Genomic DNA, 27,326 nt, shown 5'->3' with positions numbered 1-27,326 from the left:
AACCCCCTCTACTAGTATTTTCATAAAGAATTCTTGTCTTGGTGTCTGTCTTATCCTTTCTTATATGTTTTTGGTTGTACCTATGAGAAATTTTGCTGTTCCCACTTAAAACAAGGCCTTCATCTCTCCACTTTTTACTTTAATTAGTTTTGTTTTCATCGACACATTTGCATGTGAATGTACTTCCCCAATGTACAACTCACGTGACCTTATCAAGTAAGTCAGATGAAACCCATAACTATCTTATATAAGTTACATTAAATGAAACACAGTAAACCAATTATATTGGGAGGCATGGTAATTAATAGAAATTGTAGTAACAGAAAAAGGGAGATGATAATTTTCACCCCTCTTCAGTATGCATCCGCCCCCCTTATAACGTGAACAGTGGGCAACTTTAACACTTTTTGACGTCAAATCATGATAGAAAGGGGGGGTTGAAAATATCATCGCCCTAGAAAAAATAACCGGATTAATTAGTTGATAAAAGCCATAACTATGTATTATGGCTTCTCTATTAACATGAAAAAGATTCAGTGAACATCTTCTAAATTATTATTATTATTATTTTTTTTTTTGAAGTGGTTTCTTCTACATTTTCTATGAGGATATTTCATTTACTTTTTCCTTAATTATAGTATAAATTATGAAATATATCACGAAAAATTGTCTAAGCAATGCTTTTATTTTTTATGTGATTTGGAAAATGGGTCCATGGAAATGCGCACAGCTCTGCATTATGCAACATAAATCAGATTAGATGTTGATATAATATTATAGATCTTAATTAATTGAAACCCAATATATTTTTTCATTTTCCACCTGCAATTTTGTCTTATTTGACCTTTTTTTTTTCTTTATTTTGTACATATAGGACAAACAGACTATGTGCCATGCCTAACTTTAAGTTGGGATTGAGCCAAGGCTCTGTTCTTCAACATGGAGGTCGGTGGTTCAATCCCAGCTTACCTACGAAAAAAACACACTTGAAGGTTGTCTATAGTGGCTCCTTTAATTATTTTATAATAACTTACTCACTAACCCAGGCATCAATAAAGTAAAAATTGAAGTCTATACAGCGAACAAGTCAAAGCATCGTCTGAGAGAGAGACGTTTGAGAGAGAGAGAGAGAGAGAGACGTTTGAGAGAGAGGTGATAATGATCCTATTAGCGCAGTGAAGTGTATGGAAACCCCTAGAAACAATGAAACGAAATCAACTGCATTCCATGTTGAATTACACTAATTGGGGTCAGTTCCCTTTTATTTTAGGGATTTGCTAGCGTCCAACGCAGAAGGCATTTCGCGGATGGCCTGTTGCATCAGAGAGCAGCCACCTCAGTTGAATTAAAAGAATAAGTCAAAATATGAGCCTATGTGCCTGCTCTCGCATGCCTTATACGATGGCCCCTAGCCAATCACATATAATATAATGTAAGGGATTTTCTAGGGAATTTGGCTATTCATTCATGCAAAAAGTATGCCTTGAAATGCCGTATAGTAAATCCATAAATATAGAACCTACTGCGGTCCAAAAATCTGAACGCTTTTCGTGGCGCAGCAGCGGATGCAAGATTGATAAAATAAATGAAAAAGGGGCCCTTCGAACACTGTCGTAGGGAATAAGAATTCTTCGATCACCGTCAAAGGGGATGTGATTTACTTCAATCCCATCGAAGTTGAGTTTCTCAAAGCGAAACTAGAAAATACTCTTGCAGGTGCTAATCCAAGCAACAAAAAAGTTCTCAAAAGAACTCAAAAAGCCTAAAGGCAAATTTCATTCAATAATCCAAAGTCGATTACATTACTTTCATAACATCTATTTATAATAAGAGAAACTCTAAAATCTAACTTACGGCTTAAGCAACTAATCTTAGCCGTCCATCTAAAATAACATAAATAATACCTAAAACTTGATTAAAACTTACCTAAAATAGTAATCACGTAAGAGACACTTACCATATCCTAAAACTACCTATAACTTAGCCAAATCAAGTCCAAATTGCGTAATCTTGGGCTCTTTAGATAGGTAATCGAAAAACCTTTCTAAAAACACCAAAATCAGGCAAAAAAAAAAACAAGATTTGATGCCCTAAAAAATACTACAATAAAATAACGAAAATACAAATTAAAAAATAAGAAAATTGTTCCATGCTAACGAACCGAACTATTCTTGGTGATTTCCATCCGCATCATACTCATCTAGTTAAAAAAAACTCATCCTAGAGTTTTAAAGTATCGAAGAACATTCATCAATTGAATCTGTAGAAGATCAAATATTGCTTCATAATTCCAAAGAGGAAAATATAATCTATCTTGAACTTGAACCGACTTGAATTCATAAATATTCACTGTAGATTTCGGCACAACATCCAATAAAAACGGATCAATATAATTTGACGAAGAAATTGATATAATATTTTTTCATTCGCCCATTTCTTCAATCTCCAATAATTCACCTAATATGTTGTCACATCCATTTTCTCTTGTTTCTCCATTAAAGATTTCATAGGGCGCATCAATTATTGCTTCAAGTGATTCACTAATCACGTCATCACTATAGAAAATAAATTGGTCATCAACTGAACTTTTACCAACGATTAAAAATTCGTCTTCTGAATATTCATCATATATTGGTGGGGATTCCTAATTTTATATGATTCTATGCTCAAAGTAATAATAAAACGATTTTAAGTCTGGTGTTACCTCCCAATCTTGGCATTCGGCAACTCTTCTCTGAAGTGATAGAAGATAAACTGTAGCCATCACGAATCTACGCAAACTTTGCTACCTAACTTTTTCTTCAACCCAAGGAAGGAGTCAGCTCTGATACCAACTGATGCAGTCTAAAAATCTAGACGCTCTTCGTGGCGCAGCAGCAGATGCAAGATTGATAAAATAAATGAAAAAGGGGCCCTTCGAACACCGTCGTAAGGAATAAAATACTTTGATCACCGTCGAAGGGGATGTGATTTACTTCAATCCCGTTGAAGTCGAATTTCTCAGAGTGAAACTAGAAAATACTCCTGCAAGTGTTAATCCAAGCAACCAAAAAGTTCTCTAAAAGCCTAAAGGCAAATTTCATTCAATAATCAAAAGTCGTACATTACTTTCATAACATCTATTTATAATAAGAGAAACTCTAAAATCTAACTTACGGCCTAAGCAACTAATCTTAGCCGTACATCTTAAATAACATAAATAATATCTAAAACTTGACAAAAAATTACCTAAAATAGTAATCCCGTAATAGACACTTACCATATCTTAAAACTAGTTGCCTATAACTTAGCCAAATCAAGTCCAAATCGAGTAATCTTGTGGTCTTTAGATAGGCAATCGAAAAACCTTTCTAAAAACACCAAAATCAGGCCAAAAGAGCAAGATTTGATGCCTTATAAAAATACTACAAATAAAATAACGAAAATACAAATTAAAAAATAAGAAAATTGTTCCATGCCAACGAACCGAACTATTCTTGGTGATTTCCGTCAGCATCAGAACCAGTACCCACACACAATTGTTTTCAAGGCGAATTTTGATGTAGTGTGGGCGTGTAGAGAGAGAGAGAGAGAGAGAACTAGTACACATGAGCCATTATTTTCGAGGCAAATTTTGATGTAATCAAGGAAGTTAATCTTGGGGCACGGCATAAATTAACCATTTAGAGCATAATCGATCTACACGCATGGCAGGGCCCATTTTTCTTGTCAATCAATCAAAAATTTGCCCTGGTTACTACAAGAAATATAGTTCCCATTTTAATTTTTCAAGCACATATCAGAGCTAGTTGGAACTCTGAGATTGTAGAAGAAATCTACAATTTAGGTAATTTCATAAACCTTAAATCCTGGAGCTCAAAAGACCAAAGGCCACAATTGAGACGGAAGAACGCATCCGAGATTTGAATTTATTGTTCCACTCCAAAACCCTATAAAGCTCTAGACCGTAAAATAGTGACACTACACGAGTTGAGACAAAAAATTATGAGACGTAAACCCAATAATTTGAAAGCATTGAAATGACCCAAGTGAGATTAGTTGGCAGATAACCTTATGTTTGGTTGATAAAGCACAACCCTAGACCCTAAAATCCCTATGAATGGATAAATTTTAAGATGGGGTAGAGACAAAGGTAGGAGCAGGAGTATGTGTATGGGTAGATTGTTTTGTTGTAATGATTAAAGAGGCACACATGTGAATAGGTGGGTACGTGGTTTGTCCGTGAGTATTGGAGACAATGGCTATACAAGGGCAATGGAATAGACATGAGGGAACCCCATAAATTAAATAAAATCATGATATCGTCCATTTTCTCCAGACTTCTTTAGACTGAGATCACCCCATTTTTAGGGGAATTTATTTTTGGCAATCATTCTCCATTGTAATTCTTTTTTCTTTTCTGTGTTTAACGAGGAAAAAAAAAAAAATCATGCCCAATTCTTCAAATGTGGGAGAATCAGATTTCCGAAGCTTGGCGGAGTCGCTTCAAGCAATTCGGACTCTCCCATTTCTGCCAGTTTATTCTGCGAGAATTAGAATAGTTGCCGAACACACCCATATTTATTAGAAATTGAATGGTTGGGTCTACAGAATTTCATAATCCAAACTAATCAATTTATTTTGGGTCTGACCCATCCACATATATAAGTGGAAGTGAGATTAATGGTTTGGATTGTTGGATGAATGCTCGTTGCTTGTATTTTTGTTGACACATAGTTTTTACGTGCATGTAATGGATCGAATAACAAGCCTTTGTAGTGAGGGGGGGGGGGGGGGGGGGTTGACAAAATTTTGAAGGTGAAGAAGAGATATTTGGGGAAAAGAGAAATAGATGAAAAAAGAATGGGAGAGGAATATTAACGTAACATGTATGTGAGGGGGTATTTTGGACGTGCATGGCACGTGTGGAATGGAAGGGATTGAGGACAAAAGTGTGAGGGCGAGAGAGAGAGAGAGATGTGTTTCGCCCCGTGAGGGAGTTTGGAGGCATTCACAGCCAAACATCCTTTGACGCTTTCTTCGCTGCTATCGATGCCCCATCAATCACGAGAGAGACTAGATTCTCCTTCTCTTGCAAAATGCCACCTTTCCATTTTTGTATTTACGTTATTTTTTCACCCACACCTTATTTACTTATTTTTATTTAGTTGTTTTCTACACGAGCGACTAGATACTCCATCTTTACACTTACTTGTTGATACTATAAGATTATCTCCATAATCTTCTCTTATTTTTCCCACTCTAACCGACTTGTTTTTGTTTTATTTTCTGTTTGTTTTTTCATTTCTTTCATTTTGAGACAGCTCATTGCAATGCGTAGCATGTGATGCTGAATGAGTAACCAGTCCCTCAAACAGTACAAGATTTGGGCATTAAAGGGATAGTTAAATCAGAAATGGCTTAGGCCTTGTTTGTTTTTGAGTCGAGCAATCAGTTCTGTATCCAAAATCATTTCTCAAAATCTAAAACAATCAGGTCCTTTGTGATCAATGACATCTACATCATGGGCTCCCAAAACTAATTCATTTTAGTGAAACCACTGTAGCAATTAGCAAAAACACCTAAACATAAGCATCCCCCAAGGGTGTGTGCCTTAGCTTAATTAGAACTCATTTTATTATAAAATTCTCACAATGGAGTATCTTCAGAACTGCTACATATGGATAATTGATCATTGCATCCTATGTGTGGAGGCATGAGAAATAGTGGATCATATGTTTCTTCATTGCAAAACAACAAGGTAGGTGTGGAGCAATATATTTGGTAGATTTGGTATAGATTCGGTGATTCTGGCCAAGCTTTCTGAGCTCTTGGAAAATTGGTTGTGTAATCCCTGGCGGAGGCGAGGCAAAATCTTATGGAATGCAGCATTGCTAACTATCATTTGGGTGCTATGGAAAGAGAGAAATGCCTGGGTGTTTAGTGTCATAGTTAAGACACCTCAATTCCTCTTCATCAAGGTGATAGCGTTGACCATAGCATGGGTTAAGGCCCTTCTTAGCTTTATATTCGTCTTAGCGGATGACTTATAGAGAGGGTGGCAGGATGTTTGCTCCAGTGGGGAGCAGAGACAAATAGTCGCACAGTCATGGGACCACCGATGGAGGGATCCTTTAAGCTTAACTTTGATGGGTCGAGCTTGGAAAATCTTGGGCCAGCAGGATGATGTAGGACGATTCTATTGTTTTTATTCTCTTTGGATAGTTAGCATTAGATATGATGCTAGAGATAATGTTTATCTTGATTTCTTAGCTAGTGATAGAGTTTAGAAATTAGATTTCTATAAATAGGAACGATTCTTTTACGTGATCATAGTGGCAATACATGTTGGGCGTTTCCTTTTATAATTTCTATTCTTTAATTACCATTAAAAAAAAACACCTCAACATAGGGAATTGGCATCCAGCACAACCATGTTTTAATAATTGCAAAGACCCAGCTTGTCTTTTCTTTTTGATTTGCCTTTTGAGAGCTTTTTGGGAACTGTAATAGCCTTTTGACAGCTCTTTAAATACTAAAAGACAAGATGCGTTAGTGAAAATATCAAAACATGGTTGTGCTGATATCGTCTCCCCTAAATCTAAGTATTACATGTATTTCACAGTTTCAACTATTGCATGGTATTAACCCCCCCGGTTCTTTATCATTAAAAAGAAAAAAAAAAAACTATTGCATGGTATTATAGTATTTAAATGGATAATTGGTGTAATTTAGTAGTGGCAACAACAGCAGCAATAATAGAAGCTTTTTTTAGCTGTTGTGGTCGTTATTTTCATGGCACTTTTCTCTACTTTCCTATTTTTCATTTTTAAAATAAATTACAGATAACATTGAATACATACTATCAGAATTTTATGAATCGTTGAAAATATACTATCCAAAATTTCAAAATAGCATTAATTTTCTCACCTAATTAGGGTAGTTTGGTAATTAGGTGTAGCATATATTATATTTCTTGTGAGGTAATTGAGGCATTCATGTGACAAGTAATCAGACGATCATATAGTTTTGAGGGCTCTTCTCTTTTAAGAAGCTACCAAGGTTGCAGAGTAAGAGAGTGTGAGAGAGCTAGGGAGAGAGCTATGGTGTCTAGGGAGAACAAGAGAGCTGTTCTATATGAGAAGCTGCAGCTCCTTCGTTCTGTTACCAACTCTCATGCAGTAATGCCTAAATTTCAGAAACTTTTTATTCATTGGCTATGGTCTCCTCTTTTCTATCAAACTGTTTCACATCCATAGTTTTTGTTCTTCTCCTTTTCCATCATTTGACTGAAACATTTTCTTCTCTCTTATTTTAAACCACAAGGAACATATGATAACCGATTATCCTTCTTTTTTTCTCATTTACCTTTTTGTACTTGTCTATATCTTATTTTCTTTCACTCTTTTCACTTTTTCTCTGTATAGCTGCTTTTGGTTATATGATTTTCAAACACCCATCTTTCTGTAGCAACAAATTGCACCTAAGCCTTCTTTTATTTTCATCTATTTTTAAAATGTTATTTCACGGATTAGTTGTGCCGATTATGTACAGCCCTTTCTTTGAAAGATAAAAAGGAGAACATTGGATCACTATCGGAGCTCAAATAAATGCTTACATGACACGAGATTGTTCGGGAGAAGAATTTATTCATTTCTAATCCCATTTTGCAGTTAATTTTGTGAACCCCATGTTTCTATAAAAAAAGAAGAAGTTTACATGACTTCTTTCTAATTTTGACAAGTTCAATGTGTATGAACTGTTTCCCTACTCATGCAAATAAAACCAATAAATGTCCTTTGTTATTCATTTTCTTAAATTAGAAGCCTTAACTTGTATTATTCCTATAAAGCCAATTGTTCAAGTAGGTTGTAATTAATCCTATTTTCTTTTCTGGAAGCTCAATAAAACATCAATTATAGTGGATGCATCCAAGTATATCAAAGAGTTGAAGCAAAAGGTTGAGAGATTGAATCAAGATATTGCAATTTCACAAAACCCTAGTGACCAAAATCAATTGCCTATGGTACATGACTAATCACCCACTCCTTTTCTCTCTTTTCTTCTTTGGTTTCTTTTTATTCTGCTTATTTCCAATACCTAGAAGATTACATGGTTTCTCCTCTTCCTTTTTTGTTGTCTATTGTGAACAGGTTACTGTTGAAACCTTAGAGAAGAGTTTTCTAGTTAATGTATTTTCAGAGAAGAGCAGCCCGGGTTTGCTTGTGTCTATATTGGAGACCTTTGAGGAATTGGGTCTTAACGTGATCGAGGCCAAGGTTTCTTGTACCGATAGCTTTCGTCTAGAAGCTGTGGGAGGAGAAGTAAGAAGAAAATTTGCACACACACAAACTCACACAATGAATTTTTTCTCCACAATCATTGAAAATCCTTACTGGTTAGAACTATGCTAATCCTGTGCCCTTTATATATCTAATACGAATTTTGATAGGGGTATGTTTCTCTGTTTTTCTATATTTGAATCTATCTATATGCACATTGTATATTTGATTTGTTTTAGTAAGCAAACTAAAGTGTAAACATTTTGCAGAATCAAGAACAAGTTGAAAGCATGGATGCCCAAGTGGTCAAACAAGCAGTGTTGCAAGCTATTATGAATTGCAGTGGAAGTAATGACAAAGAATGATAGGAGACTCTCTCCCATTATCTTTCTCTCTTTCCTTTTCTCTCCCTTGTTTTTTTCCTTTTTTGTTGTGGGTAGTGGAAACCTTTTAAATGAAGGTAGAATGTTTTCCTCTTTATTTGTAATTTAAGTTCTCTCCATGATTATTGATAAACTTAACTTCAGACCAAATAGTAGAATGGTAAACAACATTGCTGGAATTGACTAACCAACATCAATTAGAATCACATGACAGGTTCTATTTTCTTGAACAATGTTGCCTAGATTAAGGAAAACATAAAACTTAATGCTTGTATCCCCAATTTCATTTATTAGCTAGAAGGTTTTCTATAACACTTACATTGTGGTATATAAGTAATCTAACATGAAAAAAATATTTGGTGTTCACATTTTTTATATTAATTGTGTTTTTTTAATGGCAAAGAATTGTATTAATTAAGAAGGAAAACTGGGGAACACCCCAGCGATCGAGATGATCAAGATCGTACAACTAATAAAGGAACAAGACAAGAAAGTTAAAAACCAAAGCATAAAGCCATCAAGGGGGAGAAAATAGAAAGTTTCCATGGATGCCCTAGCTAGTCGATCAGCCTCGCTATTCATCGATCTTCTTACAGGATGAAAAGATATGGAGGACCCCACCACTCGATCCAAAATCTCATCAATCCACTGTGCAAACCTCGAAGGATGGGAGAGACTTACTCTTAACCATTTTATTACATTAAGCGAGTCGCATTTGACTATTACCCGATCATGAATACTAGGGTCGACTAACCTTAAATATTCCTTGATGCACTACTCTGATCTCCACTTCGTTGGAGTCGGCAATAACAATGAGACCTGAAAAAGCCCTACTTGTTCCCCCTCGTGATCATGAAGGAGACTCCCTATTCTCTCGGCCCAGGATTCCCCAAACTCGAACCATCAAAGTTCAACTTGAAGACTTCCTTGCTAGGAGGGTGCCATGCTTGTACCTCGGTCATACGTTGCGACTAGGTGTCATGGTTTGGGTGTTATCTTAAAGGTACCTAGTTTGTCTATCATAGTAGTTTTTTGGAGCCCTCTCCTAGTTGTACTAGGAGTGGAGTTAGGTTTAGGTGAAACTGATATATTTTTTCTGTATAACCATGAGAAGGGAGGAGAAAAACAAAGAAAGCTTTTCATGTGGAGAAGAGAGACGGCTAGGGCTTCTCTTGAACGAAAGGTTAGATCTTTGGTATAATCTTCTACGTTGTTAGTTTTGAGTGTTTTAAGTATTGGGTTAAGGGATTGGCAATTATCCCTTTGTATTATCTTTTGCTTGTTGCTCATAGTAGTAGAAGATGGTTTCACTCTCTGTGGATATTGAAAATCTTGCCTAACCACGTCATTAGGAAGCTTCTTGTTTACTATTTCCATCATGTAATTAAGCACCATGTATATCGTGTTAGTCCCAGAATATTATTTTATCAAAGCAGTCTCAGCATCGTGGTTGGAGAAATCTCCAAGAAGGACGATCAAGAATTAGAAAGATTTAAATGCTTGCTAGATCAGTTTATTTAAAAGCTAGGGCATTATAAGACTAATATATTGCACGTAGCAAACTAAGAAGCATGTTTAGATGGTACATTGATATTGAGAATCTCGTCGTATATACCTGAGTAGTTAATGTCGACAACTGATTTTTACTAGCCTGAAGTAATAATAGTTCGTTGTGACTACTCCAGTAATAAGCAACTCCCAAAGGAATGGGTCGACAGTCTCTGTATTCTCCAAAGCCTGGGTATAGTATTTAGGCGAAACCCTGAAACTCACAACTTACCCACCGAAGAAACTCACTCCAAAACAGTACTGAAAAGACCCAAATTTACGATAATTGGTGCACATAAAATGTTCAACTTGTGGGGGCGAATATTGTCTAATGGAAAGCGACGTTGTAACGCACAACGGAAGCATTATCCAATATATTTCATATCTCCACAAAATATCTCATCATCCGGCCTCTTCGCATTTTCTTCAGCAGTAGTCACAAAAGCAAACAATAATTCTCTTCAGTCTCAAAAACAAGAGAAATGATCAACACAATCAACATAATAATCAATTGAGCGACAAAAGCTAATCTTTTAATCACAAATAGACTGTAAAAGAAGAAAAACTAACAAAATAACAAGAAAAATCTGGAGAGAGAGAGAGAGAGAGAGGCAATATCAACAAATCCCGTCTTAAATAAAATAACAATAACAAACCACTTTTTTTAACATAGCGGGAAAGGATAAAAAATATAGCAATAAAAGATAAAAAGCAGCAATCAGGGGTTTTAATATAAGTAAAACTAGGTTTCATGTACGGGTGTCAATGGACCTAGGGAGAGTCCGATGGATCCGAAAGTGAATGGACAAGATACTGTGTCCATTGGATTATATTCTAGAATCCAAACTTATTTGGGATTGTGACCCGGACTTAGAGCATCCAAGATTGGAGGGTCCCAACATAGGAAAATACACTTCTTATGTTCATTTATGTCTATTCACAAGCTGTATTTTTGTAATATATATCTAAAAATCTACACAAAACTACAAACATTTAATTGCCACTTTCTGTTTTGATGGCCATTCTCCTCTCTCTCTCTCTCTCTCTCTCTCTCTCTCTCGTTTCTTTCCCTCTCCCCTCTCCTTATCATAAGCTTTAACTTGTACAACTTAAGTATTACCTAGGACATTCTGATTCCGATTTAGAATGGATTGTGACCTTAGACCCAACAAGTAAAATTTAAAAAGCACTCGGAAAGGGATCCAGATGCCCCATGACCAAGACAGAGGTGAATTCGATCTGAAGTTCTGAACTGGGGGTATCCTTTGATCCACTCCTAGTTTCAGCCTAAGAAAACCCTTTAGGGGGGCCGTTTGGATAGAAGGATTTTATAATTCATGATTGTGAAACCCATATTTTACAAGCTAAAACCTGGATCTTTTAAGCCAACACCCAGATTTTATAAGCTAAAACGTGGATTTTACAATCTTGAAAATGTACAGTCTAATAAATCTGGGTTTAACTTATAAAATCCAGGTTTTAGCTTGTAAAATATGGGGTTTAACTTAAAAAATCCACGTTTTAGCTCGTAAAATCCAAGATTATAAAATCCTTGTACCCAAATTGCCGCCTTAGCTTTACACATGAGAAACCCGCTATTTTCATCTTTAACTAAGCAAAAAATCATGGCTATTGATATTGGCACTGCCATGTTTTGATAATTGAACTAACTCACCCTGTCTTTTCTGTTTTAATTGGCTTAAAGAGAGTTTTTAATTTGGAATTGTAATTTGGGGTGGCTACGGTTCGGTTTGACCCCCAAACCAAACCGAATCAAACATGCTTACACTTCAAACCGGAACCGAATCGAACCGAACATATATATGTCCAAACCGAACTAAACCTCCAAACCGAACCGATGAAAAGGGGCGCATTTATCATTGTCTAGACCGAACCAAACCGAACCGATCGTCGGTTTGGTTCTACCGAATTGAAATATGAATCGGTTTGGTTTAACCAACCGAAACCGAATTTTCGGTTGGGTTTCGGTTCGGCCAATTTTGCCACCCCTAATTGTAATCAGTCTAATGACTTTGACAGCTAGTTAAATAATAAAAGACAAGGTGAGTTGGTGCGATTATCAAGACATGGAGTGGAAATTATTTAAGAGAGATGATTTTTTCACCCCCTGTAGGATTATGCGCCCCCCCTTTTAAAGTGAATTGTGGGCAGACTTTACCGTTTTTTTTAATGTCAAATCACGTTAAACGGGTGGCGCAGAGCTGAAAAAATCATCTCCCTTATTTAAAGAGTAAGAACCTCTGTAAAAGGAGGTTTTGAACCGCCAAATAAAAAGGTTATATTGAGTTGAAATTTTCATTTTTACGTTTGTTGCAATTTTTGGCAGAAAAGAGGGGAGAAAATTCCTCTATACCGTTAACCACATATCTCCAAACTTTGGACCAAATATCGCTTTTCCTTCCCACCACAAACAAAATTAGAAAAAAAAAAAAAAAAAAATCCAAAACAGGAAGAACACGTCCCCCCTTCCCGCATCTCCGTTTGGCTTCCAAATGAAAGAAAGAACAGTAAAAAAAAATAAAAAATGAGATAGTGAAAGAACAATAATGACTAATAAGGATGACGAAGAATGATTTGGCAGACTGTTTGGAAGTTGAGGATGATGATGATGATCGATTCTTCGAATCTCTGGATCGAATCTCTTCTGTCTCTGTTAACATTGCTCACTCTTCAGGATCCGACGATGATGAAGACGATGATGAATTCGATGACAGTCGAATCTCATTCGCCTCCGCAGTCGCTCCTCCTGCGGATTTCTTCATTCCTCGGCGATCGGATGTGGAGGCGGATTGTGATTCTGATCTGGTCATGGAGGACTACCACATTTGGATGGGAGAGCCAATGTCTATTAAAGAGCGGCGCAAGCTCCTTTTACAAGGAATGGGATTAGGAAGCCACAAAGAGCTTCTAAGACTCGCGAGCAAATGTAACAGAGAAAATGTAAAAATTGAAGGGAAAGCTAAAGCTTCTCCTAAACCATCGCGGTTTGGAGTAGGAGGAAATTTTAAGGACGGTTCTTGTTCATCCTTATCATCTGGTCCTGTTGTTGTTATTTCTCGTTCAAGATCCGATGCCAATGTAGTTGAAGAAGGCATTAAATGCCGCCGAGAAGAGATTTTTGGGAGTGATTTGCCGCCGGTTTTGTTTCGTATCCATTCTGCTCCTTCGTCGCTTTGTGACTCTCGTAGTTTGCTTTCTAATGATGGTTCTGGTAGTGTTTCTCTGTTGAGAATTAGAAGCAGAGGTGATGGGGAAAATGGTCAGAAGAAGACGCTTTCGTCTGTAAGTAGTGGGAATGGATTTTTGTGTACTATAAAGAATTTGGACACAGGGAAGGAGTTTATTGTGAATGAGTTTAAAGAGGATGGGACATGGAATCAGTTGAGTGATTTAGAGACAGGGAGGCAGCTCACCATGGAGGAATTTGAGCAATGTGTTGGGTATTCTCCCATTGTGAAGGAATTGATGAGGAGGGAGAATATTAGAACTTGTCCTGACGGGAAGAACGATTACCAACATGGTAATCTTTCTCTTGCTAATCTTTCTATTGCTAAGAGCATCCTTAAAGCATCCACCAGGAAGAATTGGTTGAAGAATATAAAGGGGGTCGCGAATTTGGTGACCACTGGACTACTTGTTGGGGAGAGGGAGAATTCAAATTCAATGGTGGAGAGGTCGTCTAGCCGTAGTTCATCTTCCTCCTTGTTGAAAGTCCGCCAGCATGGGAAGTCTTGTAAGGAGCTTACAGGACTCTACATGTGCCAAGAGATTCAGGCTCACCAAGGTTCCATATGGAGCATTAAATTTAGCCATGATGCTCGTTACCTCGCGAGTGCGGGGGAAGATCGTGTTATCCATGTGTGGAAAGTTAATGATTGTGGCACGCCTCTGTTGTCTGGATCAGGACGAAGACCAGAAGATGGCAATAACTCTGGCCTCCTTTACCACCCCATTGCTAATGGTTCCCCGGATCGTAGGCCTCCTCTTGGTGAAAGTTGTCATTTGGAGAGAAAAAGAAGGGGGAAGGTTTCATCTTCTAGCAGAAAGAGCTCCATTCCTGATTATGTTGTCATGCCTGAGACCATCTTCTCGCTCTCTGAGAAACCGGTGTGCTCTTTCCAAGGTCACCTGGATGATGTCTTGGACCTCTCTTGGTCCAAATCTCAGGTCTGCGCCACATTTTACCACCCCATTCTACGCTACAAGCTTTTTCCTTCAACTTTTTGCTTGTTTACTGCGCTATGGAATTCACTTCTTTTTTATCCTAGAACTCAAGCATATGGTTAGTTTGATGCGAAGGTGAAATTCCTTTAATACTATTCATGTTGGTTTTACATTTCGATGGTCAAATTGAAATATGCTCCCCGTTCTTCAATCTTTTCTTACGATTTCGTGTTTGAGTGGTAAAGCTGGGATATGATTGTTATGGAATTATTGTAGAAAAAACAATATCTTACTGAGAATTTGAAACTGTAGGGCCTGTTCTTGCGTATATCTTCTAATTAGATGCCACTCCCACTACCAACCTACTTGCTTGGTCCTTGCCTGAAAACTGGATTCTACGACCTACAACAATTTGATCCCACTCTTCTTGTTGCAGCAGAGGATGTGTGACTGAGGTCTTAGGTGTAGCTCTTTGAGAATCTGTCTGCAACCTTTGAGAACTTAGTTGATGAAAATTAGTTGGTTGGTAGGATAAGTAAAACCCATTTTAAGTTATAGTTGTATGCTAAAATGAACCTACTTATGTGAAAATTAATTGGGATTTTCTTATGTTTTTATAGAGGAAATAGAGAGTTGCTACATTGCATGTCACTTAAGTTATGATCAACTTAGCAACTAAAGAAGAAATTTGTGGGATTTTAGGGGTGGAAAAGAGAGCAAACGCTAGTGTTTGTGGATTTAAAGGAGAAGATGCAAGGATTTTGACCTCTTTGAATAAAAGATGTAGAGGAGGGGAGATATGATGCTATGGTTTTGATAGGAATAAAGAATAAAGGAAAGGAAGAACGAAGGATAGGAATGCTAGTAAGAATAAAATACAAGAATGATAGGGATGGAAGGAACAGAAAAGAGTACCTTGGTCGTGGCGAAGGCCATTGGATCTTGATTTTGAAATCTCTCGTCTGATACATGTAAAGAATCTCTTGATGATGATCATCCATAGAAGTGTATAGAAGATTGGAAAGAAGTATGCATCTAAACTCTATTCATAACTTCACTAATTCAAAGTATTAGTTACATCGAGTTTTATCCAGCATTAGGTAAAATAACTTGAATGCCCCTAGTCTTAGAAATTCGATAATCTTCAACACTCTATTGTCTCTAAAAACCACTCCAAGCATTAAGCCCCAACTCACCTAACCGAACTCACATCAAGGTCGAGTTTGATAAAGCACCTAGGAGGTTCATCTTGAATTCTTGACGAGGAACTATTTTCTTCCTTTCTCGGTCATTCGTTGAACACTTCCCAAATTGAAATTGGAATCATCATCTAAGTTAACTCCACGGGGATCAAGTCTTATCACAAATGCCCATTAACTTCAAAAAACTTAGCAATGATGCATCAAGAAAGGAAAGATTGGAGAACCTCTGTTACAGACAAGATCCTTAGTTTCTTACTAATTCCATATATAAAGTGATTCTTCTAATTTTATTCTTTTAGTACAACTGTTCTTTTATCATTTTATCTTTAAGAACCACCGTTCTCGAGGAATTCAACAAAAAACTTGCTGCAGATTGTTCATAACTTTTGGCTAAATTAGCTGCTACTCCATTCAATGTATCAAGTTTGTTATAAAGGATCTTTGATTATTTTTCTAATATATGGGTTTTCAAACTTTTAAGATCATAATACAGTGGTAAACCTAATAATTAACTATTATGTATTTGCAGCATTTGCTTTCCTCCTCAATGGACAAAACTGTGAGACTATGGGACATGGAAAGCAAGACTTGTCTAAAGCTGTTTGCACACAATGATTATGGTGAGACCTTTTTTCTTCAACTTTCCATATCTCAGTGATTTCTTGATTGCATTGAATAAAGAATGCATTATTGACCATGCTTATTCCATTCACTCTATTTTTCATGTCATGCAGTGTTATGTATGTATCTGTCTATCTATAAAAATATTAGTCAAGGTACTGCCTAGTCTAATTAGACTTGTTTCCCACTCGTCGGTTGGAGAGGAACAAAACAGTACCACCCATCGCAGAAGGCATTTCTCAGAACGGCTGTTGTATGAGAGAGCAGTCACCTCAGATGAATTAAATGAATAAGCCAAAATCTGGGCCTATGAGGCTCATGCAACAGCTGTTCTGAGAAATGCCTTCTGCGATGGTCCCTAGCAAATACCTAACACATCTAAGGCTTTAATGTTATAATCATGGGGACTTACACACTAGTTTGGTTTTACTTGAGCACAATTCCATTGTTATGTTTAATTTACCATTTTTTTTACTCCGTTTTGCAGTAACTTGCATCCAATTCAATCCAATAGACGATAGATACTTCATTAGTGGGTCCCTTGATGCAAAGGTCCGCATATGGAGTATACCGGATCGGCATGTTGTTGATTGGAGTGATCTGCATGAAATGGTTACTGCCGCATGCTACACTCCTGATGGCCAGGTGCAGCAATGCTCCTTTAGATTCCAATTTTGCTTTCCATCATCAATTTTTTTTCATTATTAGGTAATGAGGTTTATATTTGCTTTGAAGGGTGCCTTAGTCGGTTCACATAAAGGGAATTGTCGTTTATACAACACAACAGGTATGCACCTTTTCAAAATTCACCCACTGATTTCTGTGATTTCTGTGAAATCTAGACTCCTGGTTCTACTTGAATATTTACTGACTTCAATTTATTCAAACGTCTGGCAAAATAAAAAAATTCCTTCTCTATAATTTTGGTATTTGTTAAACTATCTTTCAAGCTCCTTTTTTGAACGTAATTTACCGAAGCATGGAAGTCCTGTTATTAAAACTTTTTGCTTGAGACGTTTGACTTCAAAAACATTTTTATCTCTCTAATGATGGTTGATGTATGAGGGTTGATAGTTTGATATTTGTTTTACCTCCTTGTTGACTCATTTTATTGGTCAGATTTGAAGTAACTTCTGTTACATATTCATGTCCATTTTTTATGACTACTCAGAATGCAAGCTTAATCAGGAAGGCCAAATAGACATCCACAGCAAGAAAAAGAAGTCCAATGCAAAGAAGATTACTGGGTTCCAGGTGTTCTATTTACGCTCTTTTATGTTGTTCTTCACAAATTCTTGATTGTATTCCATCCTTGAATAAATTTATTTGTCTTGCTCACCTGGAATTTAAAACTGTGACATTTATGTGCAAGATTTCTAATTCATCATTCAACAGTTTGCCCCAGGGAACCCATCAGAAGTGTTGATTACATCTGCTGATTCGCAGATCCGAGTCTTCAATGGCATCGATCTTATTCAGAAATTCAGAGGTATCAACTTATGTCTATCATGAGTAAACAGAGCATCTGGAATTCAATATCTTAGTTTCTAGGTTTTTATAGACCTCTAGTCTTTTTTATGGCAAAAATCCGAATACGGAGATTATGTCCAAATTCCACAACAATTATGCTTGTTGTTATCTATTGTTTATGATTTTAGCAAAATTATAATGTCATCATTTGATGAAGGGGACTACAATGTGATTTTCTTAAACCTCCCTAGTCACATAGGGTTTTAACTTCTAATAATCCAGTCAATAATGTAGCTTTTAACCTTGCGTTAATCTATTTAAGTTCAAGTATTGATTTCTAAAATATACTTTTATTAGAGATAAAGATGTATTGTCGTAGTGGATTATTATTATCAAGTATTAAATCAGTTTTTAGTGGAGAGATAACTTTCAACTTGCAAAATTGTTATGCGGGCCTCTCGTAACTCAAATCAGTAGCTTTGAAGCATATCATTTTGTGGATAGACTATGGAATGTCTTAGTGCTGTGGAGAAGGGCAAGCTTTAAGAGAACTCTGAAAAACACTTGTAAAAGTTGGAAGATCGGAGGATGATGACAGGTGAAACACTTAGTCATGACTCGTGAAGAAGAATCGTTAGTAATATGGAGATGCAAAGTGTTATAAGGAATTTTGTTATAGGATGGAGATGACGACATGTAGGAAGCGTAACATTTCAATCTGTTGGTATTATTTAGGCAAAAAGCATCTACAATGAGTTGTCCTGACTTGATCTAGGGAACACATACTAGAATGCAACAATAGTTAAAAGATTTAACTATAAATTTCAACCGTTGCATTCTGTTGAGAACATGTGAAATCCATTCTCCTTCACCTGAGATGAAGGCGCTGTTAATAAAAGAGCAGGCACTGAAACAGCAGATGAAATGATTTATTCATGGATCTATTATCTTCTTATGGATTGTTATGGGAAGTCTGATATTTGATTCAAGAAATGGGAACATGCCCTGAAAGCTTCTTCGATTTCTAGGAGATTTTCCCTGCCATTAAAGCTTGCTTTCTCAAGGTTCCTTTTTTTCCCTATGTAGTTTCGAGTAATGTGACTGAATGTTAAGTGGAAGACATTGCTAGTTGGGAAAAATTTCTTTCAAGGCACCAAAAGAGGGAAAATAGGATTAAAAGAATTAGGAGATCTTAGAATAGGGGTGATTGGAGTCGCTCAAAGTGCAAGTTCCCTAACTTACAGGTTCAGGAACAGTTACAAGGTATGTGCCAAGCTCTGGACGAAATTGGACATGGAGATATGTATTAACAGGATAGGGCGATTGGTAGATGATCAAGGATTTCGAGCCAGGAATGCGAGTAGCTCTATGGAAATGGATAAAGCAACCAACAGAATCTTGTGAGATGGAAGGAAGGGTGCCAATATTGGGGAAACTTGTTTTGCAAAAATATCGCTTCGGGGAAAGGAACGGTAGTCATCACCAACCCACAGCGGTGTAGGCAAACCGAAGAGACTTGAAAAGGTTTCTTATTCGGGACCTTAAAGGTTATGCTTTCTACCTCAAAATAATCTATGAGTGGGCAGCTCACAAATGGAAGCTCCAGAAAAAGTTTAAGGGAAAAGCCATTCAATCAAGTAACACTAATTTTTGAATTCAAAGACAGAAAGGAAGCCGAGTGAATTTGCAGATTGGGAGAATTGGAGGTGGATTAGACTCAGAGAGTAATGAAGTGGTCAACATGGAGGAGAATTAGCCTGGAATTACCTCGGAGAATAGTGTTAAGTAGTGTGGTTGCGTGGCAGACTCATAGAGTAGCAGTATATGTAGGGGGTGTCATTACCATAGTTACTAGGGTGGGAAACAAATTCAGGAAACGAAACGTGAAACGGAAACGGGAAACGCATGAAAAAAATACAGGAGAAATGAGAAACGAGAAACAATAGAAAATCGTATGAGAAACGTCTTAGGAAATGATTTGTTTTTTCCAAAATGATTTTCGTAAGTTCCACACATATTCCTACACATTTCATATGTATTTTTTACGAGTGTTGCATATGTTTATCACGTGTTTACACTTATTTACATAAGTTTTCCATGTGTTTCAGAAACATTTCTCCAATTTTTTATCATATTTTGGAAACGTTTCCGAAACGTGTTTCCCTCGTTTTAGGGGAAATGAGTTTCCCACCCACGAGAAACGCGTTTTAGGGGAAACGGGTTTCCCACCCACCCTAAGAGTTTCTGGTAACTATGGTCATTACCAATATAGAGAGGGGAGAGGGAGAGAGAGGGCACTATTTCCAAGAAATTTCAAGCAAAATTCCACCATTTTTGTGGATTTTAGTTTGGAAGTTATAAGGAGGGGACAAGATATCACATAAGCAGACATGCAATAGTTACCTAGGAGACATCCTAGGGAGTCTCCAGGGAGTTCAATGCTATATTGGCCACCAAGGGTGCCGAGGAATGGAAAAAATACGCCAAGGCATGCATCTACATGGGAAAGAGTCGATATCATCTTATGTCATGCCAAGGACCTAAATTGGTGATGCCAAGTGTTTGACTATGCGCAATTGGGTGGATGGATGTTAATGAACCGTAGTGAAGAGGCAAAATACATTTATGAAGCTTGATTGGCAATTATGTGATTCTCTTAAATTTCCTTTTTCTTCTATTTAGTTGATGTTTTGTTCATTAATCTCTTGCATGCTTTAAATGAGATCTATCTAATCATCATTCTACAAGGAATTCCTGGTTTCATGTACAGACGCTTCCCTTCAAACGTGGCAAGTTTATCATTTTTGTTCATCATTGTCAATTTCTATTGGATATTTGAGACGACTATGGTGTTTGCGTGGATGAAATGCGCTCATATTCACATTAATATCTCCCTGCATACGAGTGTTTACTATTTGCTAACCATTACTTATGCTTGTGGTTTGACAGGTTTTCGGAACACAAGCAGTCAAATATCAGCATCATTCACTCCTGATGGGAGATATGTTGTCTGTGCAAGCGAAGATTCTCAGGTTTACGTATGGAAGCGTGAAGAATTACGCAATATGGGTGGTACTGGGAAAAACAAAGGTTTAATTACCACTCGATCTCACGAGCATTTTCACTGTAGAGATGTATCGGTCGCAATCCCATGGCCTGGAAGTTGTAGCAAGTACGAACCACTCCCCTCGCCATCACAATCTAGAGGGCACAATCAGAGTCATCACCAACAACCAAGTATGAGATTTCACAATTCACAACCACCTCCCACCCTTGAAGGTATGTTCATGAGCGACAGTAGAAGCAGCATTAGTAGCAGGAGAAATTTCCCACCTCCTCCTAAGAAGAGTTTCTCAGAGCGCACGTGGCCTTGTCCATCACGTTCGGATTCTGGGTTTGATGGCTCATCATTTGCATCCATTTCTCCTTCTAGGTCGATCGGTTCATCCTCTCTTTTTACATCTGCGAATTCTTCAACATCATCTTGGCGGTGGTACGATGGGAAAAGCACAGGAAGTAATAATGGTATCCATGCTGCAACTGCATGGGGTCTGGTCATTGTGACCGCCGGGCTCGGTGGGGAGATTAGAATATACCAAAATTTTGGATTGCCCCTTCATCTTAGCCGCCAAAGCAACCTCTTTGGAAGCCAACATCCTCACTAGACATCCAACCACATTCAGGGAGAAGATGGCTAAGTTTTTGGACTTGAAGCTTCCATCCTACATGCATGGGGTGGATTGTATAGGCAATGTAAGATATATTCTCTTACACAAGTGATAGAGCTCACTCATGGGAACCAAATGCTGGCTTGCTATACCTAATTTGTATATTATATAGGTTCAGTCTTTTTGCCATTGAGAGTATCTGCCAGTAACCATATTAAACAAGGATGAAGGTCAATATCTTGAAATGTAGATGGATTTATTAACCTTTAATCCTTCATAAATTGATATAAAGTAATTGTGGGGTCCACTTTGGTGTGCAAACTGATTGCATTCTAAGTGCATTTTGTGTGTAATCCTAGGGCATGTTTGGCAACGCTTCTCATTCTTGTCCTACAAAGATTAGTGAGAATATTTGGCAGTGATTGATCCGGAGAATCTCATTTTTTTAGTCAAAATAGGTGAATATCGGGAAACAGGCTTTACGGGTCGGAATTTTTTGGATCTTTTTGCGTTTTCTCACTCTGTACCTAAAAGAAGGAAAGACAGGCGCATTATCCTACATAGAAGTGCAACTTGGGTCTGGCTCAACCCAAACCGGATGGGTTCAACCTGATTTTGGCTTGGGTTGGGTTGGGAAAAGCCAACCCGATTTAAATTCGGGTTGGGTTAGGGTTGAGGTCTTGGCAACCCGACCTCCGTCCTCTAATTTTATCATGATTTTCTCAGGATTATGTTTTTCTTTCTTGTATTTTTTTGTTTGGTCCTAGATGAATCCGAACCCAACCCGACTCAACCCGACCCGATTTGGAGGCGGATTGGGTTAGGGTTGACCATCTTCAACCCGAGGCTCGGGTTGGGTTGGGTTGGGTTAGGGTTGAGGGAATGCATTCTTGGGTTGGGTTAGGGTTGGCCTCAGCCCGACCCAACCCGACCCGAGTTGCACCCCTAATCCTAGTATCCTACAGTGGGAGCGAAAAAATCATTGCCCTTTAATCAGGGGTGTCAATAGACCCAGACTGTCCTATGGATCCGAACATTAAATGGACAGGATTTGGGCACAGCAATTGGATCTGAATCAGAGTCCAATCTATATCTTAAAGTTCGAACTTTTAACCAGACATAACCACAAAATCCGAATGGACGGCATTAACGGACAAAAATATCCATTTTTGTTAATGTATGTCTAGGTAAATTATACCGGCAGAAATATAACTTTTACTGAGTGATAGTAAAACCCAAGATTCTTGTAGAGGCCACCACTTGCAAGATTTTCTTCTTAAAAATGTCTTCGCTTTTTTAAGAGAAGACAAACAAAGGGTGTTGGAAATGCTAGGAAAGGGAAATGAGATATTATTTCTCGTTGTCAAATGAATAAAATTATGAAATGGGTGTAAATAACAGCACTAATTGGTCTAAATATTAGCTCCCTTGGTAAAAATTAGAAATGATATTCCACTGAATTTGAAGCAAGCCACCATGTCAGTTTGCAAATCATGTAAGGAAAATGATCTGGTTGGGAAAAGCCTAATTTAAGGAGCGAAAATGCCATTTTCCTCACACACACACACACACACATTTTCTGTTAATCAAAATAACTTAACAAGATTCAATTATGTCACTAATTTGGTACATGTCTCTGAAAATTTTAAGGATCATGAAAAACTCAACTTTTCTACTATTAATTTTTAATTTTGGTGGTATTTGATCAGTAGACTTTTCTGCTGCTATTATTCTTTCTTTTTTCCTTTGTTCTTTTAATGCCCAAGCATCTCACGGAGTTCATGTTTAAGCTGTTGAGCGTAATGAATCTTCAAAGGTTGATATGTTCTAGCTTTGATTGTGACTTTCTCTCAGGATCATAATGTTTGATTGATACTAGTCCCTTTGCCCATATCTCCACCATTAATAATGATAAAAACCTTCATGGACCACAACCTTTGCATTTATTACTCCACAACCATAACCTCCAAACCTAACTATCCCAACCATTCTTAAGTTCCCAACCCCATCTATACCATCCATCGTGACGAACGGCTTGATTTGACCCACGTAAGCATATTAGGATCCAAACAAAACCTAAACCACACTCTCAGAGGTGTGGATCCCAATAATACTATTAAGCCCATGAATTATAGTGATAGTTGAGTAAGGTTTACAAGTATATAATAATTAATGCAGGCTTAGATTAAATGAAGATAGACTCAGACTCGAAAAATTAATGCAGGCTTAGATTAGATGGAACTCCCATACCATCTAGGTCTCCCGTTTTTCCGTCATTTATAATATTACCATTTCAAAAAAAAAAGACCCGAAGACTAGAATTTCCCTAGTTCTAATTAGAATGAAGTATCATGGGACATGGTCAAAATCATACAAATACATCAATATAGTAAATTAAGTTTATTGTCACATTATGTCACAAATCCTAATGTCAATAATCCATGTTTCTTGTTATATTATGTACTTCGAATGTGTAGGCCTCAAATTAATACTCACCGAAAGAGACGACAAAGGTAGATCTAGAAGTTGCGAAGGTCCTTCTTCAAAAAGCCCAACTCAAAGCCAAGTTGCTTCCAAGCCAAGATGCTCAGAAGCAGCCCTGATCATTCCCCAAACCCCCTCCAAATTAAGCAAGATGACAAGTTCTACAGAAGGATACTGTCCAAGGAAAGCTCTATGACTAACTACTCATTCAGAGTCTACTATGGAGTTGCAAGTGGGGCAGTCCCATTCAGATGGGAATCTCAACCAGGCACACCTAAAACTCCAGTCTCTTCCACCACCCTACCTCCTCTCACCCCTCCTCCTTCCTACCTCTTCAATTGCAAGAAAAATCCCACAAAAAAGCCCTCAATATCCAAGACTTTGAATAACATATTCCCTAGGCTAACTCCAAGAAAACCCCTTCTATCATCAAAATCATCTATCTCCTCTTCCTCATCCGCATCATCATCATGGTCATTGTCAACGTCATCATCCCAATCACCTGCTAGCGTTTCGAACATCCGTGGTCATAAGCATTTCGCGAGCCCCATGTCGTCATTTGCGTCTAGGGTGGGGGACGAAGATCAGGCCATCGGATCACCAACTTCGCCTTTGTGTTTCGGGGTCAGTCGTCACAATGCCGGTGGGCACCGAGGCTGCTACTCGATGGATGTCATGAAGAACGCCTTGTTGTCCATCATCGGCCATGGATCTAGACAAGTACCTGTCTAGAGGTTTTCATTTTCAACATTTTCTTAGAACCTTTTGGATATACTAGTTCATGTTTGGGGTGTAAATTGCATGGTTAGTGACTCAGTTACCATAAAATTGAAACGGTAGCAAGTGTTGTTGATCTTAGAATAATAAAGTCGATGTTTGTGTGAATGTAAAAGATGTTTTCCAATGAAGGTGCTCTGAATGAGTTGTTAGTTATAGAGGTTTTGGTTAGTGACTGCTTCTTTTTCTTTGTATTTTGGAACTGAAATTTCATGAAATTAAAGTAGAAATAGAACTTAATTGGGTAAGAGGTCAACTAGTAAGAACAGCCATAGTTCTATAGAAGTTCATGGAATTTTTTGTTTTCTGAAAACAATGGACGTATTACCATTTGTGGGTTTGACAATCTGATGGGTGGTGAAAATCTATAATATCAGCATATTAATTGATTAAGGAAAAAATTATTTATTAAGTTGAAGTATTTTTAAATTTTATTTTTTCTCATACGCATGATTAATTTTTCTCCTGTTAGGGGATAAAGATATTGTGTTTGTTAATGAAAATTAATTTAGTTTAATTTGAACTATTGCCTGTTGGAATCATGGGTCCTCTCTGTCTATGTGAATTTGAGATAGAGAGGTGGGAAAAATTCTGTTATTATTTATTACATTAATCTTTGGTCCTCTCTGCATTTGTAGTACTTTGTCAAAGACATTGTTATTACTACTTTGGTTTATAGCTTGAGTAAATCGGGACTCCATATGTTTATGCACTATTTGAGGATCGATCATGTGTATAAGCTGTACCTAACACCCAGTGTGGTTTTTTTTTTTCTTTCTTTCTTAAGGAATTATAAACGAAATAATATAACTTAAGGGATTAAACATACCCACACCCATTATTAGATTTGGACCATCTAATTGACCCACCTGTATATTAGTTGAACCAAATGAATGTTTTTAATCATCTGAAACCTTATTTCGGTAGGAAATGGTGGATCAAGATCAGATGGTTGAGATCATTCAGTCCGTGTGTTTTTTTTTCTTCTATGAACCATTAAACGATGATACAATAATATTTCGGTACTCATTCATGGAAATTCATGACAAACAAGATGTACAATACTTGTTCTTCTTGCACTCATTCGGTTTCACACCAATGGTACCTAGAAATTTTGCCCTATTCATTTAATTCATCTGGGGTAAAATAAGTTCGAGTCTCTCTGGCGTAGCAGGAAGCGCGAAGAACGAGTCGAGGTTGATCAATGTCAACACCGATTGGAATAAACCTTCGAATCCACGAAGGGCGCTCGTCGAATCCACGAAGAGCTATTCTTCGAATCCACGAAGAACAAGATAAATAACTTCTCTACCAAGAAAGAAGAATTTCTCTATTTCATAAAACAATCATGAACTATGTAACAACCCTTGCACATAGGTTTTTATAAAACACTAACTTCTTCTCCAAGTAAAACTCTACTTTCTAAATCAACTACTACCACCTAAAGTCCTAAAAAGCAATAAATAACTAAGTTCCTTAATTTAACCAGACTCAAATAGAAATTGCTTTGAATTAAAAATATGCTGCTTCTTTTCTTTTCCCAATTTTAGAAAGAGACGTTAGATACTTTTGGGAGATTTGGAAGTTTCCAAAACTCCTTGCCTTGCAGCCCACGTCATTCCCTCCCACTTGAGGAAAACTCGACCTCGAGTTCATGTTCATTGGCAATGCCGTCATAGCCTCTCCAACTTCAAAGACCTTACAACGCCGATGCTTTTCTTTTTTAACATTGTACTTAACTGTAGGCGGAGTAGGTCTCTTTTGTTTCCTTTTGGTGCCATCAAGAATCACTTTCTTCTTGAATTTGGCAAATGATTCTTTTATTGTCAAACATGATTGCCCCTCCACTTGAGAAGCCTTGGCGTCCTTCTCATCCGCCAATGGTTGAAGTGCATAACTCTTGTTGTTTTGACGAACAACAAAGACATTATCTCTCCCCGTATGAATTGAATCCCTATCAAATTGCCAAGGCCTCCCCAACAAAAGATGACATGTATCCATATTGATAACATCACATAAAATTTCATCCTTGTAAGCACCAATTTCAAAAGGAATACGACAACGTTCAATTACCTTTTTTTCGTTACCCTTTGAAATCCAACTGAGCTTGTAGGGAATAGGATGGTTTTCTATCTTTAAGTTCAGTTTCTTCACCATGTCCTTTGATGCGTAATTCTCCATGGTACCTCCATCAATGATGACGTTGCAAATCCTTTCTTTGACCATACACTTGCATCTGAAGAGGTTGTTGCATTGCGTAAATTACTCTACTTTCGAGGTGCACATAACATGATGCATCACCAAGGATCGTCCTGGAGCACAAGTAGTAGGAATGGGATCTTCTGTATTTTGTTCCTCTTCATGCTCTTCTTCATCTTCTTCATGTCCGTCACCAACGACTAGATTTGTAGTATGCACTTGTAGCATATGATCCGCTGTTCGAATTGTGACTCGTACGGATCCCGTCGTGAATTTTGGGTCGTTGTCGAAGTAATAGGAACATCTCCGCATCCTCTTCCTCGTGTCGGGAATGCTTGGGTAGACTTGTTTATCCCAACAGGAAGATCCAAAACCGCCTTCTCTTTCGCCATCGGAATCGCCATTTGTGATGTCTCTACAACGGTTTGACTCTCATAAAAATTCATACGGGCCGAACGGTTAAGCATAGTCTCAACTTGTTCTGCCATTTTTACCGCCTCAGACAGTGTCTAAATTGGGTGGAGGGTG

At 37.5% G+C, this 27,326-nt stretch overlaps 3 protein-coding genes across 3 annotated transcripts; all 3 read left to right on the top strand.

Moving 5' to 3' along the window:
• The first annotated feature begins 6,966 nt into the window (after positions 1–6,966).
• LOC143851322 (transcription factor SCREAM-like protein) lies at positions 6,967–8,794 on the top strand. Its single transcript, XM_077360709.1, has 4 exons — positions 6,967–7,160; positions 7,880–8,005; positions 8,133–8,303; positions 8,531–8,794. The coding sequence occupies exons 1-4, from the start codon at positions 7,083–7,085 to the stop codon at positions 8,624–8,626; spliced, it is 471 nt and encodes a 156-aa protein (XP_077216824.1). The 5' UTR covers positions 6,967–7,082; the 3' UTR covers positions 8,627–8,794.
• Positions 8,795–12,577: 3,783 nt separating this feature from the next.
• On the top strand, positions 12,578–21,527 carry LOC143851587 (uncharacterized). The gene is made up of 7 exons (XM_077361057.1): positions 12,578–14,380; positions 16,109–16,199; positions 16,688–16,845; positions 16,936–16,987; positions 17,372–17,454; positions 17,596–17,689; positions 20,620–21,527. The coding sequence occupies exons 1-7, from the start codon at positions 12,773–12,775 to the stop codon at positions 21,333–21,335; spliced, it is 2,802 nt and encodes a 933-aa protein (XP_077217172.1). The 5' UTR covers positions 12,578–12,772; the 3' UTR covers positions 21,336–21,527.
• Positions 21,528–23,921: 2,394 nt separating this feature from the next.
• LOC143850048 (uncharacterized) lies at positions 23,922–24,554 on the top strand. Its single transcript, XM_077359371.1, has one exon. It carries the CDS (start codon positions 23,922–23,924, stop codon positions 24,552–24,554), a length of 633 nt encoding a protein of 210 aa, XP_077215486.1.
• Positions 24,555–27,326: the final 2,772 nt, after the last annotated feature.

The sequence above is a fragment of the Tasmannia lanceolata genome, unplaced genomic scaffold, assembly GCF_043159265.1.
Source record: "Tasmannia lanceolata isolate RefF3 unplaced genomic scaffold, GAP_Taslan_0.1 ptg000018l, whole genome shotgun sequence".
NCBI lineage: Eukaryota > Viridiplantae > Streptophyta > Magnoliopsida > Canellales > Winteraceae > Tasmannia > Tasmannia lanceolata.
The sequence above is the reverse complement of the archived record's forward strand: the minus strand, read 5'-3'. Positions and strand labels throughout refer to the sequence as shown.

Excerpts from the sequence above, each read along its gene's own strand:
- LOC143851322 (XM_077360709.1), top strand. The coding sequence starts at position 7,083 with ATGGTGTCTAGGGAGAACAAGAGAGCTGTTCTATATGAGAAGCTGCAG. Across the intron at positions 7,161-7,879 it reads CTGTTACCAACTCTCATGCA|CTCAATAAAACATCAATTAT; the intron begins GTAATGCCTAAA and ends CTTTTCTGGAAG. Across the intron at positions 8,304-8,530 it reads TAGAAGCTGTGGGAGGAGAA|AATCAAGAACAAGTTGAAAG; the intron begins GTAAGAAGAAAA and ends AACATTTTGCAG.
- LOC143851587 (XM_077361057.1), top strand. The coding sequence starts at position 12,773 with ATGACGAAGAATGATTTGGCAGACTGTTTGGAAGTTGAGGATGATGAT. Across the intron at positions 16,200-16,687 it reads GTTTGCACACAATGATTATG|TAACTTGCATCCAATTCAAT; the intron begins GTGAGACCTTTT and ends TCCGTTTTGCAG. Across the intron at positions 16,846-16,935 it reads GCTACACTCCTGATGGCCAG|GGTGCCTTAGTCGGTTCACA; the intron begins GTGCAGCAATGC and ends TTTGCTTTGAAG.
- LOC143850048 (XM_077359371.1), top strand. The coding sequence starts at position 23,922 with ATGCTCAGAAGCAGCCCTGATCATTCCCCAAACCCCCTCCAAATTAAG.